The 19,979-nt window shown below is 50.9% G+C and overlaps 1 protein-coding gene and 1 long non-coding RNA gene across 4 annotated transcripts in view; one reads left to right on the top strand and one right to left on the bottom strand.

The window, feature by feature from the left end:
• The window catches only part of LOC138845395 (cytoplasmic polyadenylated homeobox-like protein 2), a 99,288-nt gene that overhangs the window by 4,900 nt on the left and 74,409 nt on the right, over nucleotides 1-19,979 (top strand). Inside the window, exon 3 of one of the 2 annotated variants that reach the window (XM_089313544.1) lies at nucleotides 910-2,693. The exons of the other annotated variant lie outside the window; for it this stretch is intronic. Coding sequence (XP_089169670.1) covers nucleotides 910-1,755 — 846 coding nt within the window. The 3' untranslated portion in view covers nucleotides 1,756-2,693. Of the gene's footprint in view, nucleotides 1-909; nucleotides 2,694-19,979 lie in introns of those variants that run through there. 2 annotated transcript variants of the gene reach the window in all.
• Nucleotides 648-18,057, bottom strand: LOC149122050 (uncharacterized). 2 transcript variants are annotated; one of them, XR_016221027.1, is made up of 2 exons: nucleotides 17,634-18,057; nucleotides 648-4,909 (listed from the first exon to the last, which is right to left on the bottom strand). It is a non-coding gene; the product is annotated as an uncharacterized LOC149122050 (long non-coding RNA). The 2 variants fall into 2 exon arrangements; XR_016221028.1 differs by lacking the exon at nucleotides 648-4,909 and adding an exon at nucleotides 6,459-6,784.

Here is a 19,979-nt window from a genome sequence, read left to right on the forward strand (position 1 = left end):
GGCAGAGAGAGAGAAGGAGAGGCAGAGAGAGAGAGCAAGGTCTCCCATCTGCTGGTTCACTCCCCCCCTGGCCTCAACAGCCGGAGCTATGTTGATCCAAAGCCAGGATCCAGGAGCTTCTTCTGGGTCTCTCATGTGGGTACAGGGGCCCAAGCACTTGGGCCATCTTCCACTGCTTTCCCAGGCCATAGCAGAGAGCTGGATTGGAATGGAGCAGCCAGGACTTGAACTGGTGCCCATATGGAATGCCAGTTCTGCAGGTGGCAGCTTTACCTACTACACCACAGCGCTGACCCCAATTACTCTCATTTTACAAAGGAGAAAAAGTAAAGAGTAGAGGTTCCACAAAACACTTAGAGTAAGGTATGAAGTAATACTGCTAAGTTATGGCAGACGCTTGTTTGTTTTGGGTATGGCCTTTGAAGAAAATGACATTTAGAATATGATTTAGAATACGTTGAATTAGGAATTCATTCTGGAAAAGCAGTTGGAGTAAAATAAGCAAGCTAAGGGAATGTATTTTGAGAACAGCTGCTTCACGTCTAAATGCAGAGGGTGCAAATAGGTTGGTAGAAGATTTGGAAAAGTAGGGATTTGCTCATACATAAGGGCCCGTGCCTCCTGTGAAGGCAGATGGGAATCTGGAATTGTGCAAAATTACATGATTTTAATTATCATAAATGTATATTTATATATACATTTACATATCATATTTACTGTAAATGCATTCTCGTATTATAAATATAATAACACAGGAAGCCCCAGGAAATCATGCTTGCATTTTTCATGTCTTACTCAAGGTCACGAAGCAAATCAGTGATGACGCTGATCCTAAGATGAACTACAAAATTCTCCTACATTGGCGAATATATAGACTCGAAAGTAATTTCTGTTTCGTTTCTTTTTTAGAACTGGTTCCAAAATAAAAGAGCCAGACTACCAGCCAAGAAGAGACGCAAAGTGCTTGAAGCCAGGATGCCATATGCACTCCCTGTCCAAGGTCCCCCAGGTGTAAGCCTGCAGAATTCCCAGGAGTGGTCTCCCAACGCTGCCCAGGCATCTGTGCTGGGCGGAGCTCTCTACACTGCTCCACATGCCCAGGAGCGGACTCTCAACGCTGCCCAGGCATCTGTGCTGGGCGGAGGTGTCTACTCCACTCCACCCACATGGGAGGTTCCCAGCCCGCTCTACGGCTCCTGGGATTCTGGGGTTCGAGGTGCTCAAGAGGCACCGAGCTATGCTCTGGAGAATCAAGGGAACGTAGGAGGTGGATCTTTTCCCCGTGGCGTTCCAGGAGCAAGGTTTAGTCATTCTTTTTCATCTGCACCGTATTTTGGGAGGTCCAGGTCAGAGATGAGGGTCATGCAGCCTGATTGGCCTTCCCTGCTACCCGGTGTTCCCAGTGCTCAGGGAGCGATGCAACAGCTGCAGGAGCAGAAGAGCTCTCTTCGTTACCCACCATGTGAAGAAAGGCAGCAGAATGGCTGGGGAACGCACCCTCAGCAGCCCCAGCAGCCTCCGGATTACTGGCAGGAGCCGCCCTCCCAGGACCAGTTTCCAATGCAGCAGAATCACAACAGCGCAGAGAACAGGGTGCCTTTTCCTCTGTCCCAGCAGCAGCCTGGAGATCGTCAAGGTGATGGAGAGCTCACGTTCTTGCAGGTGTTGAGCACAGCTCTGCGGGTACTCAGTTCTCCAACAGAACCTCACGAGCAAGATACGCAGCAAGAAGGTGCCCGAGATGCCCAGTTCTGAAATCTAGGACATTTTGAAAGAGGAACACACCGGTGCCAACTTCTGGGACTAGAAATGTGCCTGCAGGAAATGGCGTTGGGCTTTTGAGTCAGCAGATGCCTGTGATACTACAATTGTGTACCTGGGAGTCGAAGGTTCCTGAAAGAAAGGAACTAGCTCATAGTGTACATCCTTTGTGTGTGTGGCTGGTTAGGGTTGTGGACGTATTTTCTATCATGTTGGCATTTATATTCTTGAAGGACATTTTGTACTGGTAGTTATTGTAGGGGGTTGTGTCATGTTAAACTAGGATTATAGGAGTTAGTTATGCTACCTTTCTTACTATTTTCTATAATTTTGTACAACACTACACTTAGCCCTTCATTAAACGTTTGGATTTTACAATGACGGCTCTGATAGATTCATTATAGGGAGATTTTGCCTCCTGATCTCATTATCGTTGATTAGAAACTATCATTTCTCCTTGAGTAACTTTTGAGATTATGATTTCTAATACTAAGTTCATTTCATCTAGGGATTTTAATTTACTGCTATAAATCATCTGAAGTACCATCAGGGCTTTCATTCGTAGAGTATTTGTGTATGTAAAATGTGTTATTTTCACGTTTTAGACTCACATCTTCTAATCTTGGTGTTTAATTGCCAGCTATTTGTCCCTTGGAAGAAAAGTTTGCAGAAAGACCCAGGTTGCATGGACTCCTTTAATTTTCACCATGGGTGCGGTCCCTCGTTTTGAGCAGTGTATGTGGCTGCCTCCCAGTAGGGAAATGTGAAAAAACAGCTCTCCCCGGGCTGGCGCTGTGGCGAAACGGGTTAACACTCTGGCCTGATGCCGGCATCTCATGTGGGCACCGGTTTAAAACCTGGCTGCTCCACTTCCGATCCAGCTCTCTGCTACGGCCTGGGAAATCAGAAGATGGCCCTTGTCCTTGGGCCCCTGCACCTATATGGGAGACACAGAAGAAACTCCTTGCTCCCAGCTTTAGATCTGCACAGTTCCAGCCGTTGCAGCCAACTGAGGAGTGAACCACCAGATGGAAGTCCTCTCTCTCTCTCTCTCTCTCTCTCTCTCTCTGACTTTCCTCTCTGTGAAACTCTGACTTTCAAATAAATAAATAAATATGAAAAAAAAGCGATATGTCTCCAGAGGCTGGTGCTGTGGTGTAGCGGGTAAAGCTACTACCCCATATGGTTGCCAGTTCAAGTCTCGGCTGTTCCACTTCTGATCTAGCTCCCAGCTAATGCACCTGGGAGTGTGGTGGAAGATGGTCCAAGTCCTTGGGCCCCTACACCTATGTGTGAGACGCGGAAGAAGCGCCTCATCCTGGTACAGGTCCAGCCATTGTGGCCTTTTGGGGGAGTGAACCAGTGGATGGAAGACTTCTGTCTGCCTGTCTGTCTCTCTGTCATTCTGCCTTTCAAATAAATACATCTTTAAAAAAAATCTGTAACTCAGAGAGTAGGATTTAGACAACAGGCAGGGGCATGGGCAGGGGCACAGCATCTAACAATTTATTCTCTTGGCTTGTTTTCCCAAGAATATTCCAAGAAGGGTGATCTTGCAATGCTGTACCCCCAGGGATTGGGCCTCACAGCAAGGAGAGCTGCAAGAGCCCAGCAGCAGTTGGGTTTTGAACACACGATGCGTGCTGCTGTGGGTTGCTTGAGCAGGTAGGGCCCTCTTGCTTCTCTTTTTCCTCTATCCCAGCCACTCCCTCACTCTACAATCCCTCAAAAATGGCTTCTCACAGAGGCAGTAGTTTTAGGGAGCTGTACTTTCCCAGTCTCTTTGGCACAATAAAGCTATCCTTTGAACTGCCGTGGGAGACCGATCATTTGTTGACTCCCCAGGCAAATGGACCCCTTTTGTCTGATATATGGAGGGTCAGGGGAGCTGCTCTAGGACTTGATGAGAAGTGTCCACTCCAAGCTAGAGGGGTGGGCATGCGGCCATATTTGTCCTGTAGTTTGGGGCCTTCTCAATACACAGTTGCTCCTTACGCACAGAACCCTGGAAAGCCAGCCAGTCATTTCCTGCGACCTCTTTCAAAGCAGGACTGGGGACCGGAAGTATGCAAGTGTGTCATGTCCAGTCCTGGTCACTTGGTTGTCAGGCACCACCCAGTGACCGCATGTGGCAGCGGGCACCCAGTCTCTGGCTCTAGCACCTTGCATCTGAAACGGTGCAGAGAAAAGCCCAAGCATTGTTTCTGGTGGGAACTGGGACTTTGCGTCTGGCTACTACAGACCTTCACTCTGTCTGGTGTGTGGAGGCTCCAAGGGGCCCACTGTGCAGTGCGGCACAGTGCAATACTTCCAGCAGGGAGCCAGAATCAGGAACAGCAGGGTGACAGGTGTCAGGGCAGCTGCAGTGTTGACCTGCTGGGGGATTGGGGCAGTTTCTGGTCAGCTCTGTGCCTCCCCTTTAAGGTCTTTGCATGTTCCTCTGCGACCTCTGCTGGCCGGTGGTTGTACTGCAGAATTTTCAGGTGACATAGTGTACCTTAGAAATGCATTATTCATTGACTCAGGTGAGATGTGGTCAAAATCAACTCCTAGAGGACATTTCAAAGGTATTTTTAAGTGCTCCGTCTCCACCGAGGTCCCCCTTAGCTTGGTGAGCCTGGTTGTCCAATCACCACCACAGTGGATTCACAGCAGCCACAGACATGCTGATGGTTTCCTCAACACAGACTGTGTGATCCAGACCCACAGGAGAGTCTGGGTGGGGGTGGGGGACACATCTTCCTCTTTGCATGCCCTTCCTACAATGTCCCAAAGTCACACTGAGCCCCATCGAAGCATCGGGCATGGACGCCTGTGGGGCCACCTCAGGGCTCAGCTCCTGGTCCTCCAGTGGAAAGTGGTTCCTGAGAAGACTTGGCCACTGCCACCCATCCTCAAGGCCACCCCACCTGAGCCGTGCGCCAGAGTGGACCCTGGGTTCGAGTCGCAGCTGCTCCACTTCTGATCCCGCTCCCTCCTAATACGCCTGAGAAAACAGCAGAGGAGGGCCCCTGCATCCTCGTGGGAGACCTGGAAGAAGCTCCTGGCTCTTGGCTTCAGCCTGGCCCAGCACCGGTGATTGCTGCCATTTGGAGAGTGAGCCAGTGGATGGAAGACTTCTTCCTCTGTCTCTGCCTCTGTTGTAACTCTGCTTTTCAAAAAAAGAGAATAAATATTTTTTAAAACCACCTTTCTTTGGACTTTCCATGGACTTGGGCCATCTTCATCTGCTTTTCCAGGCCACAGCAGAGAGCTGGGTCGGAAGTGGAGTATCTGAGACTTGAATCGGCTGCCATATGAGACGTCAGCACTGCAGCCAGAGACTTTACCCGCTATGCCACAGTGCCCTTCCCTCCCCCATTCATTTTCCAACAACACTGTGAGTTGCCATTGCTAACCCACTCAAGGCAGCAAGTCAGTGAGGGAGTAGAAGGTTGCCTGTCTGAGCTGAGCCAACCACCTCCTGTTACAGAGAAGGTGAAGGAGTCCAAGAAGGCAAAAGTCCTGCCTGGAGGGAGCACTCATTGGGTCCTTGGGGATGGAACACACAGCCTCAGTGAGGACCGTCCATGCTGGCCGCTGTTTCAATGGCAGTGCCCAAGAAAAGGCAGAATGGAGGATGGCATGGGGGCCGTGAGAACGAGGACATTGTGGTCAACCCACATGAGAGTCCCAGTGCTCTCCGAGGCTGGACCGTGTGCCCATCTTGTCTCCAAACCACTTTGAACATCTGGCTGCTTTGAGCTCCATAGCAGGAAGTGGGAGGGGTAAGGAGTGGCTGCTTCTGACCTTCAGGAGCTGGGCCATGCCCTATACCGTGTCCTAGAGCCGAAATCATGTCCTTTCCTCTCTGTTCTTCTCCCCAGGCCATGCTGCTCCTCCTCCTGACCCCACTGTTCCTGCTTGCCCAGCCCCGGGGATGCCTGGAAGAAGAGATGAGGACCTACTCCCAGAGGACAGTGAGCAACGCCTGCACCCTGGTCATGTGTGGCCCAGTGGAAGACAGCCTTCCTGGTCGAGATGGACAGGATGGCAGAGAGGGCCCCCAGGGTGAGAAGGGGGATCCAGGTGGAGCTGGGACCAGGGCTTGTCCTGATGGCAGGGGTGAGCGTTGGAATTGTAACCGATCCAGCGCATCTGGATAGCTTGTGACGGAAAACCCGGAGATGGGATCTTCCTTCCAGGGGGTTGGTTCCCTCTTCTGCAGCACCATGTCCATTCCATCGGCTGGCAAGTGAGCAGCTTTCCTGAGCCCCCAACTGCCTCCCTGTGTCACCCAACCCTCCTGGTTCCTCCCCAAGGCCCCAGCTGGCTCCCTCCCTAAGAACAAGCAAATAGTTAGTAAATTACCCCAAATAGTTGGTAAATTACTGATATTTAGGTCCCTCTAGAGCCCTTTTCAGATAGCTAACAGGTGTTCATTGACTAAATGATGCCTACGCAGAGTGTTAAATATCTTCAATATTTAATTAAACTTCACCACATGAAAAGTGGGCAAACATTCAGGCCTAATCAACAGCGTTTTCCCTAACACATTACAGGGGGAGAAGGGAAGCTCACATTTCTTTGCTTGGCCCTATGCTGGGGCATTCAGTGGAGTAGTTCATTTAATCCTCTTAAAGGTCTTACAAGGAATAGGCTAATCTCCCTTGATGGGGAAGGAAACTGATGCAGAAAGGCTAAGCAACAGCCAACCAGAACGTGACAAAGGCATGAGTTTCTTTTATTTTTTTTAAGATTCTTATTTATTTATTTCAAAATCAGAGTTATACAGAGAGAGGAGAGGCAGAGAGAGAGAGAGAGAGAGAGAGAGAGAGAGAGAGAAGTCCTCCAGCTGCTGGTTCACTCTCTATTTTCACAATGGCCGGAGCTACACCAACCCGAAGCCAGGAGCCAGGAGCTTCCTCCATGTCTGCCACACAGCTGCAGGGGCCCAAGGACTTGGGCCATCTTCCTCTGCTTTCCCAAACCATTAGCAGGGAGCTGGATGGGAAGTGGAGGAGCCAGGACACTTTGCTAACCCCTGGGGCAAAATTATTTTTTATTTTATTTTTTTAAAGAGTTTTATTTATTTGAGAGGTAGAGTTACAGACAGAGAGAGGCAGATACAGAGAGAGAGAGAGAGAGAGAGATTCCCTCAGCTGGTACACTCCTCAAAGGCCGCAACGGCCAGAACTAGGCCAGACCAAAGCCAGGAGCCAGAATCTTCTTCTGGGTGTCCCACATGGGTGCAAGGGCCCAAGCACTTGGGTCATCTTCCGCTGCCTTCAGCAGTGACTGCTAAGCCTAGTGGTTATGGTGCCAGTGCCCCATTATGGAGTGCTTGGTTTTGATAACTGACTCTGTTCGCAATTCTAGCTTCCTGTTTTTTAATTTTTTTTAATATTTATTTATTTATTTATTTTTGACAGGCAGAGTGGACAGTGAAAGAGACAGACAGAGAGAAAGGTCTTCCTTTGCAATTGGTTCACCCTCCAATGGCCACCATGGCCAGCACACTGCAGCCAGCGCATCGCGCTGATCCGAAGCCAGGAGCCAGGTGCTTCTCCTGGTCTCCCATGGGGTGCAGGGCCCAGGCACTTGGGCCATCCTCCACTGCACTCCCAGACCATAGCAGAGAGCTGGCCTGGAAGAGGGGCAACCAGAACAGAATCCGGCATCCCGATTGGGACTAGGTCCTGGTGTGCCGGCGCTGCAGGCGGAGGACTAGCCTATTGAGCCGTGGCACCAGCCTCTAGCTTCCTGTTAATGCAGACCGTGGGCAGGGAGCGGTGGCAGTAATAGCTTCAGTCACTGGATTCCTGCCACCCATGTGGGCCACCAGGATTGAGTCCCTGCCCTCAGCCACCATCTGTCTACTTCTCAAATAAATAAAAATTTAAAAAGATAAAAGCCTCTTTGAAAGACACCAGTGTGGTAGGCCTGGCATTTGGTGCAATGCTTGGGACACTTAGGATAGCGCCATCCCATATGACACTGGTGCTAGGCTTCAAGTCCTGGCTCCACCCTCAGTTCCAGTCTCCTGCTGATGCAGACACGGGGAGGCAAAAGTCGATGGATGGCTCAAGCAGTTGGGTCCCTGCCACCCATGTGGGAGACCCGGACAGGATTCCTGGCTCCCAGTTTCGGCTCAGCCTCGTCCTGGCTGTTGTGGGCATTTGGGGAGTGACCAGCAGATGGGAGATCTTGCCCAAAAGTAATAAACACAAATTTCTAAAAAGAGAGAGAAGCCCGGTCAAAAGACGACAGTATTATTGTGGAATTTGGGGAGGGAAGAGTATGTAATAATGGCTCTTTGGTTATTTTGTTAAAGTGAGTCTTTTAGAGACCCATATTGAAATATTTATGGAAGAAATGCTATGATGTCTTGGATTTACTTGGGGATAATGCAGGCCTGGGATGGGGCTGGGAGAGAGGCGTGGGTGGGTGTAAAAGGTCAATGAGATTGGCCGAGAGTTGCCTGTTGTTGAAGCTGTGTGATGAGAGCGTGAGGATGGATGGTCCGACCATTCTGTTTTTGCGTGCACGAGGGTACTTCACAAAGTTCGTGGAAAATGGAAATGAAAAGGTAAATTTATTTGCGTGCAAAAAATTTTGAATTCTGCAGGTTTTTTTTTTTTTTTTATTTTTTTTGACAGACAGAGTGGACAGTGAGAGAGAGAGACAGAGAGAAAGGTCTTCCTGTGCCGTTGGTTCACCCCCCAGTGGCTGCCACGGCCGGCACACTGTGGCCGGCGCACCGTGCTGATCCAAAGGCAGGAGCCAGGTGCTTCTCCTGGTCTCCCATGGGGTGCAGGGCCCAAGCACTTGGGCCATCCTCCACTGCACTCCCGGGCCACAGCAGAGAGCTGGCCTGGAAGAGGGGCAACCGGGACAGAATCCGGCGCCCTGACCGGGACTAGAACCCAGCGTGCCGGCACCTCAAGGCGGAGGATTAGCCTAGTGAGCCGCGGTGCCGGCCAGGTTTTTTTTTTTAATACACATTTTCCATGACCTTTTTGAAGGCTCCTTGTATGGTCTGGAATGTTCCATTCTAAAAGCCAATTGTCTGATGGGATTGTTGGCAAAAAGCACACACTCGTGGGCGGAGTGCACCCACATAAAATGCTCAGAACTAGGGGGGAGGAGGAGGTGTGAGAGACCCCACTGGGGCAGGTCTGGAGGTGGCCGTGGTGAAGGGAAGCCATGCTGTGACTCATTTGTCTCATTTGGAGCTGGGGTGCGCAGCCTGTAGGGGAGACTTCCAAGGAGCGGGAAGAGCTGTTCTCACCCGCAGGGTGGGCAGCTGGGGGGAGGAGGGGCCTCCTTGGTGTGAGTCCGGGTATGTACACACCTCTGCAGCTGTGCCCAAGAGCCTCTCACTCATCTGTTCCCTGGAGCCACACCTGTCCGCCCAAGCCCCCCGCCGCCCTCCCGCTCATACCCTGTCCCCGGCTTAGCAACCCTGCCGGTCAAGTGGGGATCAGCTGGCTTTGGCAGTCTCCCACAACGTGAATTCATTCCTCTTCCTCGGCTGAAAACACCCTGTGCTCTGTGTGTCTGCGATGAGCTCTAACTTGGCCGCCAAATTCCTCCAGGGAAAAGGCCGGGCCGAGGCACAGCCGAACCCCTCACATCTGCACAGAACTGCGCGCTGAGCACCCAGGTGCAACTGCCGATGAGCTCAGCCAGGCCCCAGGAGGTCATCTGAGAGAGAAGGCTTGGAACAGGGTCCTAACAAGCCAGCCTGCCAGCAGCCCCTTCCCCAGCCACCTCCCCTTCCCCGGGGGCCCCCCCCAGCACTGGCTGGGAGGCATTACACAGCCTCTCACTGCGAGGTGGGGAGCAGCTGTCCTCTCCTCTCTCAGCCTCTGCTGTCTCAGCGTGGGGGTGGCCGCGTGGCGCCCCCTCCCAGCTGTGGCTCCCCCAGGAGGCTCCCTGGGCTTCCGGAGCCTGCTGAGAAGCCTCAGGGAGGAGCTCCCAGGACAGAGACGGAGAAAGGAAAGGAGAGGTTGCTTCTTGGACCAGAAATTCCAGCAAGACCTTAACTGGGGGCCTTCCCCATGCACGTGCGTGCACACACACACGAGGCTGTCAGGAAACAAGAGGAATGGCAGCGGCGGAAGGATTACTAGGACGGACCCTGAGCAGCTAAGCCCGAGGCTCCCCAGCCTCCCCTCCCCACCCCGGACCTCCCTGGTGCTGGGTTGTTTCTGCCCTGGCTCCTGATGTACGCCCTGGACAGTGGCCACGGGTGGAGGAGCAGCACTGGGCGCTGGTGAGGGAAGACTGCAGGGCGGAGCCCAGGGGCCGGGGTCGGGGGGAGGCGCCGGGCTGGCTGCCCCAGTTTGAGACGTGGCCTGGGTCCTGTCCTCTGTGGCTCCCCTCCTGCTTCCAGGTCTTAGGGGGAGATCTTTTGTGTCTGGGACCCGGCCAGTAAGAACATGCCTGCAACGTAAAAGATTTCTGTGTGCTGGGTGCGACTCTGAAAGGTGCCGGGAGACCTCGGCGTCACCAGTCATGCCCTGCGCTGGCCAGCAGCTCTGGCCACCTGGGGCCACCTGGGGCCTACTTCCCGTTGACCGCATTTGATGTCATAGGATAATAGCACTCACCACATCCACTGTCTGCATAAACACTTGTGATTCGATCCAAACCATCAGTGTCATTTTGAAGCATATTCAAGTGATTGCATGAGGAACTCCAATCTACAGACAGCTGTCCTGGCTGAAGCTGGAGGAGGAGGCTTGAGCCTCCCACTGGCGAGCTGGGAGTGGAGGAGCATTTGTGTTGCGTTTTCTGGGGGAGGGAAGGGGTCCCTCCCTTGTGTCACTTTCTAGTCCTGCTACGAGCCTTGCAGACTGCTCTGAGCGCTTATGGATGTCACTCCAGCACAGTGAGTGTCTGCTGTGCCGATGTTTTACTCAGGGCACGAGAAAGCTGCCCTGACGAAGAGTCTGCCTCGGTTACCTGCATTAGTTTCCCTTCCGTCAATGCAGAGGCAGATCAGCTGGTGGCCGGGGCTGCTGAGGCAGTTTGCTCTCTGAACATACAGGAAACCTAGGGTACTTAGTGAGGGAGTGAGAGAGCGAGAGAGCAAGCTGGTTTACTCTTGGCCAGCGATGGTCAGGGCTAGACCAGGCTGAAACCAGGAGCCAGGAACTCAATCGAGGCCTCTCACATGGATGGCAGGGACCCAATTACTTGAGCCATCCCCTGCTGCCTCCCAGGGTGTGCATCAGAGGAAGCTGGAATCGGGAACAGAACCCAGCCCCTCTGGTATGGGACACAGGCATCTGAACAGCTAGGCCAGACACCTGCCCTGAACATTCATCTTAATCCACTGAATGAGTTCCAATGAGTTACAATGTAGTAAAACACTTCAAAAACCACAGGATTGCGCCACGGCTCACTAGGCTAATCCTCTGCCTGCGGTGCCGGCACACCGGGTTCTAGTCCCGCTTGGGGTGCCGGGTTCTTTCCCAGTTCCTCCTCTTCCAGTCCAGCTCTCTGCTGTGGCCTGGGTGTGCAGTGGAGGATGGCCCAAGTCCTTGGGCCCTGCACCGCATGGGAGACCGGGAGGAAGCGCCTGGTTCCTGGCTTCGGATTGGCACAGCGTGCTGGCTGTAGCAGCCATTTGGGGGCTGAACTAGCAGACGGAAGACCTTTCTGTCTGTATCTCTTCCTCTCTAACTCTGCCTGTCAAAACAAACAAACAAACAAAACAAAACAAACAAAAAACACCGCAGGATGCTGCCTGTGTGTGTGTGTATGTGTGTGTGTGTATGGATTTTGGTGGATATCTATATCTATATATATATATATAGATAGATATACCCATTTTTGTAAGAAATACCACAATCCTCACCACAGGCCACTGCATCATCCTCTTTCACCCAAAACAAAAGCAGAATCCTGATTTTGGTCCCTGGGGACCTGGATGGTGCTGGACCCTGACAGCTTCCCCAGTGGAACCTGAGACGCTCGTGGGAATGGCTACACTAGTTAAAAGATCTAGGATCTCAGGATTTAAGATTCCTCTGATAGCAAAATAGGAGCTCAATTAAAGCTTTACCTTCAAAAAAGGTCTCAAGAAACACACAATCCATTTTACTTCACTTAATATGTAAGGAGCATGTACAAATCAATAAGAAAAAATCCCAATGCACAAAAGAAGAAAACTGACAATTAGTGAGAATTAATAGAAATGACCAGTATGCCTTTAATTAAAAAAAAACAATTTAACACCAGAGTCAGCACTGTGGCGTAGCAGGTAAAGTTGCTGCCTGCAGGGCTGGCATCCCGTATAGGCACCGGTTCGAGTCCTGACTGCTCCACTTACCATCCAGCTCTCTGCTGTGGCCTGGGAAAGCAGCAGAAGATGGCCCAAATTCTTGGGCCCCTGCACCTGTATGGGAGACCTGGAGGAAGCTCCTGGTTCCTAGCTTCAGATCGGCACAGCTCCAGCCATTGCAGCCAATTGGGGAGTGAACCAGCAGATGGAAGACCTCTCTCTCGCTCTCTCTCTCTCATTCTCTCTGCCTCTCCTTCTCTCTCTGTGCAACTCTTTCAAATAAATAAATAAGTAAATAAATAAAGCTTAAAAAAAGTTCAACTCCAGTAACAATCAAAGAGATACAAATAAAAATAATAAAGACTCTAAAGTATTCTCACAAAAACTCCAGGAGCTGGCACTGTGGTGCAGAGGGTTAAGCAGCCACTTACACTGCAGCATCCCAAACCAGAGGGCCACTGTGCGTTGTAGCTCCTCCACTTTTCTTCTTCTTCTCTTCCCCTTCTTCTCTTTTTTTTTGCAGTTTATTTATTATTATTATTATTATTATTATTTTTGACAGGCAGAGTGGACAGTGAGAGAGAGACAGAGAGAAAGGTCTTCCTTTTTCCATTGGTTCACACTCAATGGCCGCTGCAGCGGGTCACCGCGCTGATCCAAAGCCAGGAGCCAGGTGCTTCTCCTGGTCTCCCATGGGGTGCAGGGCCCAAGGACTTGGGCCATCCTCCACTGCACTCCCTGGCCACAGCGGAGGGCTGGCCTGGAAGAGGGGCAACCGGGACAGAATCCAGCGCCCAACTGGGACTAGAACCCTGTGTGCCGGCGTCGTAGGTGGAGGATTAGCCTAGTGAGCCGCGGTGCCGGCCTCTTCTTCTAAGAATTATTTTATTTGAAAGAGTTACAGAAAGAGGTCTTCCATTCCACCGGTTCACTCCCCAAATGACCACAACAGCCAGGGCTGAACTGATCCAAAGCCAGGAGCTTCTTCTGGGTCTCCCATGTGGGTGCAGGGGCCCAAGGACTTGGGCCATCTTCTACTGCTTTTCCAGGTCATAGCAGACAGCTGGATTGGAAGTGGCGCATCTGGGATTTGAACCGGCACCCATATGGGATGCTGGTGCCACAGGCTGGGGCTTTAACCTGCTGCGCCACAGCGCTGGCCCCTAGCTGCTCCACTTCTAATATAGCTACCTGTTTATACACCTGAGAAGGCAGTGAAGGACCTGCCCGGATCAAGGTGCAGCTATTTTAGACTAGGCCTAACCGGGCCCTGGACCCTAAGCTAAAAGCTCCTAAAAAAAGAGAAATAAACTCTCCTTGTGATAAGCTCCCCTAGCAACAGCCAATCAGCAGATAGCAGGGAAATCTCTAAAGTTCCAGGTGTCTTTTCAGGCAGTTAAGGTGACTGATTAGATCCCGAGACCCTGCAGTTTGGCAGGTTCACCCTAGCGGCTCGGACCCTAGACTTTAGCCAATCATTTTAAAAAGCATCAACCCCAAAGCCATCTAACCACCTTTACCAGGTCCATTCCCACCACTGGACGCACTAATCAGCTTAAGAGAGGTTCTTTGAATTTCCCACGGGATGAGATGATTTGCTGAACGGTGCTATAATGTATAGAATGTCTCTGAAAACCCTATATAAACCCCGCAAAGGAAACGGGATGGGTCCTTGTCAGAAGACTGCTGGGACAGTTGGAGGTGTGGACCCTAGCCTGGGCCAGAACAATAAACCTCTTTGCTTTTGCATCACCAGATCTCTTGTTGGGTTAACGGAGTCCAATCCGACACCGGTCTAACAGCAGCAAAGGATGGTCCAAGTCCTTCAGCCCTGGCCACCTACGTAGGAGACTGAAGGAGTTCTAGGCTCTTGACTTCAGCCTGGCTCAGCCCCAGCTGCGGTTGTGGCCATTTGGGGAGTGAACTAGCATATGGAAGATCTTTCTGTCCGTTTGTCTGTCTCTCTTTCCTTTTCTGTTGCTCTGCCTTTCAAATGAATGAATGAATGAATGAATGAACAACAAACAAATGAAAACTCTTTTTGGACTAGTTCCAGCTTCTAGATTTAGCTATAAGTTAGAAAATACAAGGGGCAGAGAAACACTTAAATGACCACATGGGGTTGCAATTAGCCAAGTCTATGTGGATAAATTTACAGGACAAGCTTAGCTTCTTCAACCAATTAATTTTAAGGAAAAAGGATGGAGTGAGAACTTACTTATTTAAACAGACATATTACCAAACGCAAACCTTATTTGAACCAAACAAATGAAATGCTAAAATATATAGCACAACCAGAATGCTTTTGAATATTGATTAAGTATTTGATGATACTAAGGAATTATCGTCCATTTTTGGAGTGATAATGGTAGTGCAGTTATGTTCATTACAAGAGTACTGATCTTTTAGAAATACACAAAGACATATTTATAGATGAAAATATGTGTGCCTGAATTTCCTTTATAATATCTAAGGGAAATGAGACAGAGTAGAGATTATACAAGTTGGGAGGCCCTTACCTAAATGCTTGGGGTTGGAATTACATTGTGGCCATTTGAGGAATGAACCAGCAGATGGAAGATCTCTCTCCTTGCCTTTCCCTCCCTCTCTCTGCAACTTTGACTTTCAAATAAGTAAATAAATCTTTTTTAAAAATTACAGATTTTTGGAGGATTTCAGATTTTCAGATTAGGAATGCTCAACCTGAATTGTACTTGTTGAAACAGGGTTGGCAGATACATTATACTGTTCTATTTTTTGTAGTACATTTTTTAAAAAAATTATTTATTTTTTGAGAGGTAGAGATACAGTCAGAGAGAGACAGAGAGAAAGTTCTTCCATCCACTGGTTCACTCCCTAAATGGCCACAATGGCTGGAGCCGAGACCATTCAAAGCCAGGAGCCAGGAGCTTCCTCCGGGTCTCCCATGCAGGTGCAGGGGCCCAAGCACTTGGGCCATCTTCTACTACTTTCTCAGGTGCATTAGCAGAGTGCTGGATTAGAAGAGATGCAGCCAGGACAAGAATAGGCTCCATATGGGACGCAGGCACCGCAGGCAGAAGCTTACCTTACTACACAATAGCATCAGCCCTGTGCAGTATATTTTTGAATCAAAAATTTTTTTGTAGGGGCCAGTGTTGTGGTGCAGTAGGTTAATCCTCTGCCTGCATCCCTATGGGCGCCGGTTCTAGTCCCGCCTGCTCCTCTTCTGATCCAGCTCAATGCTATGGCCTGGGAAAGCAGTAGAAGATGACCCAAGTGCTTGGGCCCCTGCACCCATGTGGGAGACTGGGAGGAAGCACCTGGCTCCTGGCTTCAGATCAGCACAGCTCCGGCTGTTGCGGACATCTGGGGTGTGAACCAATGGAAGGAAGACCTTTCTCTCGGTCTCTCCCTCTCACTGTCTATAACTCTACCTTTCAATAAATAAATAAATAAATAAATAAATAAAATCTTTTAGAAAATTTTATAAACAAAAGTTAAGAAAAAAAATGGATATTATCTTCAACCTGAAGGTTATACACAAAATGTGTGAATAGAGGAGTGAGCGGTGTGGTCCAGTGGTTAAGCCACTGCCTCCTGTATGGAAGTGCCAGTTTGAGTACTGGTTACTCCACTTCTGGTCCAGCTCCCTGCTGATGCTCTTGGGAAGCAACAGATGAGGGTTCAAGCACTTTATTCCTGCTACCTATGTGGGAGACCTGGATGGAATTCCAAGTTTATAGCTTCAACCCAGCGCAGTCCGGATTCTTGCAGGCCTGGGGAGTGAACCAGCTGATGGAAGATTCTTTCTCTCTCTCTCTCTCTGTCTCTCTCTCTCTCTCCTCCCCTCTCTCTATGTTGCTCTGCCTTTCTAATAAATAAATCTTTAAAAAGTGAACTTATATTCATGCATGCATTTATACTTTTCTCTTTATTTTTTCTTAATCTGTAGCTTCTAAACATACATAATCAGAAGAAAAAACAATATTTTAAAGGAAATTCACATTAAAGTGTATATACCAATTGCGGCTACAGGGGCCACAGAAAGTCAGCCAGTCGCAGGCTCTGCTGGGTGCCCTCAGCTCTGGGAGTGTGAGGCCGGGCAGAGAGGAGCTGGGCCAAGGAGGATTTGTACCGAGGGCCTGGGCAGGCACTCGTTGGCAGCCTTGTGATGAAACGGCTGATTCTCCTGAACAGGTGCAGAAACGGAGGCTCAGAGAGAGCACTGGGGTTGTCCAAGAGAGCCAGCGTCCTGTGTGTGGATGCCTGCTCTTGGCCGGGCACATCCCGGGGTCAGCAGCAGGTGTGTGTCACTCCTCCTCGATGAGCCCTGCCTAGGGCCCAGGGCCTTTCCTGGAGTGCCCGCCTACACAGGTCATGGGGCCGTAATAGGGACCCGGGAGGCTTCTGTCCCAACACAGGGCCCAGCGAGGGGCTGGGTGCTTTGTGAGGGCTCTGAGCCTTCCCTCCCCTGGGCACTCGGATGAGCCACGAGCACTCTCTGGCTTGCACCCTGCACAGTGCTGTGGAATGTGCAGTTCGGGGGTGACCTCTCTGTCACTGTCATCCTGTCTGTGCCCCACCTGTGCAGGGGCAGCCTGAAGACCACTGGCATGAGAAGGGGAATAAAGCAGACAATGCAAAGCTTGGAACTCAGCCAGGGGCGCGTGCACACGGGGGTGGGGGGTGCTCGCCCCTTGTTCCTCCACTCAAAGCAGCTCAGCCTTCAGGAAAGCTCTCCAGCAAGCTGGATCCTGGGGCTGCGTTATGGATTAAGGTGCTGTCTGTGACGCCAGCACCCCATATCAGGACGCCGGGTTGAATCCTGGCTGCTCTACTTCCAAACAAGCTCCCTGCTAGCCTGGGAAAGCAGTGGACCATTGGTCCAAGTGTTTGGGTCCCTGCCACCCACATGGGAGACCCCGATGGAGTTCCTGGCTCCTCATCGGCCTGGCCCAGCTCTGCCTGTTGCAGGCAACTGGGTAGTGAACCAGTGGATGGAAGATCTCCTTCTTTTTTCAAATAAATAAATACATCTTTTAAAGAAACAAACCTGGAATCTGACTCTGTCCCCACGCGGCAGGGGCCGTCTGCCTGGCTCCAGGATGGCCGGATGGCCGTGTGGGCCCTGCCTGGGTCACTGGCCTTGGAGCTCAGCTTCCAGTGCATGGCCCTGGAAAGCCAGGCCTGCTCCCAGCTGGCCTCAGGGCTGCCCCACCCTACAAACTTGACCTTTTACCCCTTCCTGTCTCCTTTCACCAGCAGTTCGGCACCCCCCCCCCCCAGCTTTTCTCAACTTTCTCAATAGGTTTTTCTGAAAACATCGGTCTCCGTCTCTCTCCATTTCAATCCTTGTTTCTTGCTCTGTTGCTCTCAACTGCTTTTGCTTTCTGCCCGAACTGGTATCTGTGTTTCTCCAAAACCTCTTTCTAAATCCCTTATTTCCCCTCTCCCCTGTCTCTGTGCCTCTGTTCCCCGCTGGTTCAGTTCTGTCACTCCTCCTTCCCTCCCTCCCTGCCTGGCATCTCTCTCACTCGCTCATCCCCACCTTGCCCTCGGCGGGCCTCCCGGGCTCCCAGTCCCCTGCCCGCATCGCGGGCCCGCGGCCCCTACTCACCGGCCAGAGCGCCCGCGGCGCGGAGCAGGGCGAGCCCGGCCAGCGCGCACAGCAGGGGCCGCATGATGCCGGCGGGACCGAGCGCTGTGCGCGTCTGCCAGCGACAGCCCTCCGCGGGATCGCGCCGGGCCAGCCCGGGAGGAAATGCTCCCAGCCCGAGCCAAAATTCCTGGGCGGCTCCGGGCTTTCTGGCTCCAGTGAACCCGCCCCCTCCCGAGTCCCTCCGCACCCCGGGAGCAGCGCGGAGCCCAGAGACCCCCGCGGGCGGAGGGGCAGTCGTGCGGGACTGGGAGCGTTCCCAGGCAGCGGCTGCACTGCCGGGGCCCCGGGCGCGGGGTGCAGGGCGCAAGGGGAGGCTGGGCGGCAGCTCCGGGGTTCAGGCAGTCGCCGTGAGCTCCTTGCACAGACGGGTAGACTGAGTCCCGCTGTCACCCACAGCTGTGGCACAGGCGCCAAAGCCCTCCCCCTCCCCCCCAGGTGCGAAGAAGCTTTTCTCCACGAGGAACAAGAAAGGGCTCCGATGGCCTCAGACAGCGTCTGTGGGATCGCAGGCTTGCTGTTGGCTCTTCTGTAGGAAGTCCTTCTTCCGGGAAAGAAGGGACAGTGATGTGAAAAGATGCTTTTCCAAAAAAACGTTAAATCAGGACTCACACAGATATAAAATGAGCAGGAGCTAAAGATTTTATCGAACTCATTAATAAGGGATGCACCCTAGAAAGTCACTATCAGTCCAAAAAACAGACACAGATCTGTAATATTTTTCTTTATTTATTTTTATTTTTTTGACAGGCAGAGTGGACAGTGAGAGAGACAGAGAGAAAGTGAAAAGTTAAAATTGTATATGTGCGGGTGTAAAAAGTTAAGCTTAAGCTTACAGGTTATAACATTCCTGGTACAGCTGTAAAATTAGACAGAGTGAAGTAGCACCTTGACAGTAGGGACTCCATTTTGGAGCACTTGAGACTCCATTCTGAGAAAGCACCCCCCCCCACCGTGAGACTCTGGTCTGAAACTATGATCTCAAATAGTCAGACAATAGCAGTGCACTACATCACCCTTGGCAGAGCACAAAAACCCCCTAGCATGATTGCTCAAGTGGCACCTGGGTTACCTGAGCTAATAATAAAGATGTGATTTGTCTGTGTCTTACATTAATGTCAAGTCCTAATTGCTAATTGTAATATTGTAACTGGTATTGTCTAAGATTATGATGAATATTAATTTCACTTAGGTTTTAGGTTATGTTGACCCCAGTAACCATATACTCTCTTTTGATTTTATGTACTCTCTTTTGATTTTAGCAATTGTGTATAGCAACCATGCATAGCAACCATGTATTCCCCCCCTTCCCGGTTTTGCGGTTTTTGCCTTTATAAACCCTAACCTTTGGTTATTTGGGGCTGCTCTGCTCATGTATGATCGGACAGCCCCAGCATGCTGGATAATCAATAAATCTTTAACCCTTTGCTGGTTGCATGAGAGAAAGGTCTCTTGGAGTCGTTCCTCGGGTGGTGGGCTTTTTCGGACTCTAACAAAAGATCTTCCTTTTTTTTTTGTTTTCCCCGTTGGTTCACCCCCCAATGGCCGCGCTGATCCGAAGCCAGGAGTCAGATGCTTCTCCTGGTCTCCCATGCGGGTGCAGGGCCCAAGCACTTGGGCCATCCTCCACTGCCTTCTCAGGCCACAGCAGAGAGCTGAACTGGAAGAGGAGCAACCGGGACAGAACCCGGCGCCCCAACCAGGACTAGAACCCAGGGTGCCAGCACTGCAGGTGGAGGATTAGCCTATTGAGCCTTGGTGCCAGTCTGAAATATTTTTCATCAAAGTTTTTGTTTAGTTATTTGAAAGGCAGAGTGAGAAAGAGAGTTATCTTCCCTCCCTATATGGCCTCAAGGGCAGCAGTTGGGCCTCACCTGCTGCCCTGTACCTTATCTGATATAGACTGTGATATTGTGCAAATAGAGGCAGGAAGGCCTGGAGTCACCTGAACCTGTACACGTGGCAGGACTGGCCTATCTAGAGACAAAAGAACTATTTTGCATTGCTATCAGTTGTGGACAGTTTACAGCTCTGTAAAAGCAAAAGGCCCCAATACAATCAAAATCAGAGTGTTCAGCAGAGGCTTAAGCCTTGCATTAGATAGGTAAACTCACATCTGCCTTTAGGGCATTCACAAAGCAGTCAGGCTTATAATCTTAACAGACCTCACCTAGGGTAGGAGTATGCATGCACCTAGGGTAGGAGTATGCATGTCTGGCCTCTCTGATCTGCCCTGGAGACCCTCACAGGCCCCTTTCTACAGATCAGCTGTGCAGTCTGATTTGAAGCCCTGAGATAACAATACAA

This window comes from Oryctolagus cuniculus, chromosome 15, assembly GCF_051225735.1.
Source record: "Oryctolagus cuniculus isolate XC-2025 breed Fujian yellow rabbit chromosome 15, ASM5122573v1, whole genome shotgun sequence".
Lineage (NCBI taxonomy): Eukaryota > Metazoa > Chordata > Mammalia > Lagomorpha > Leporidae > Oryctolagus > Oryctolagus cuniculus.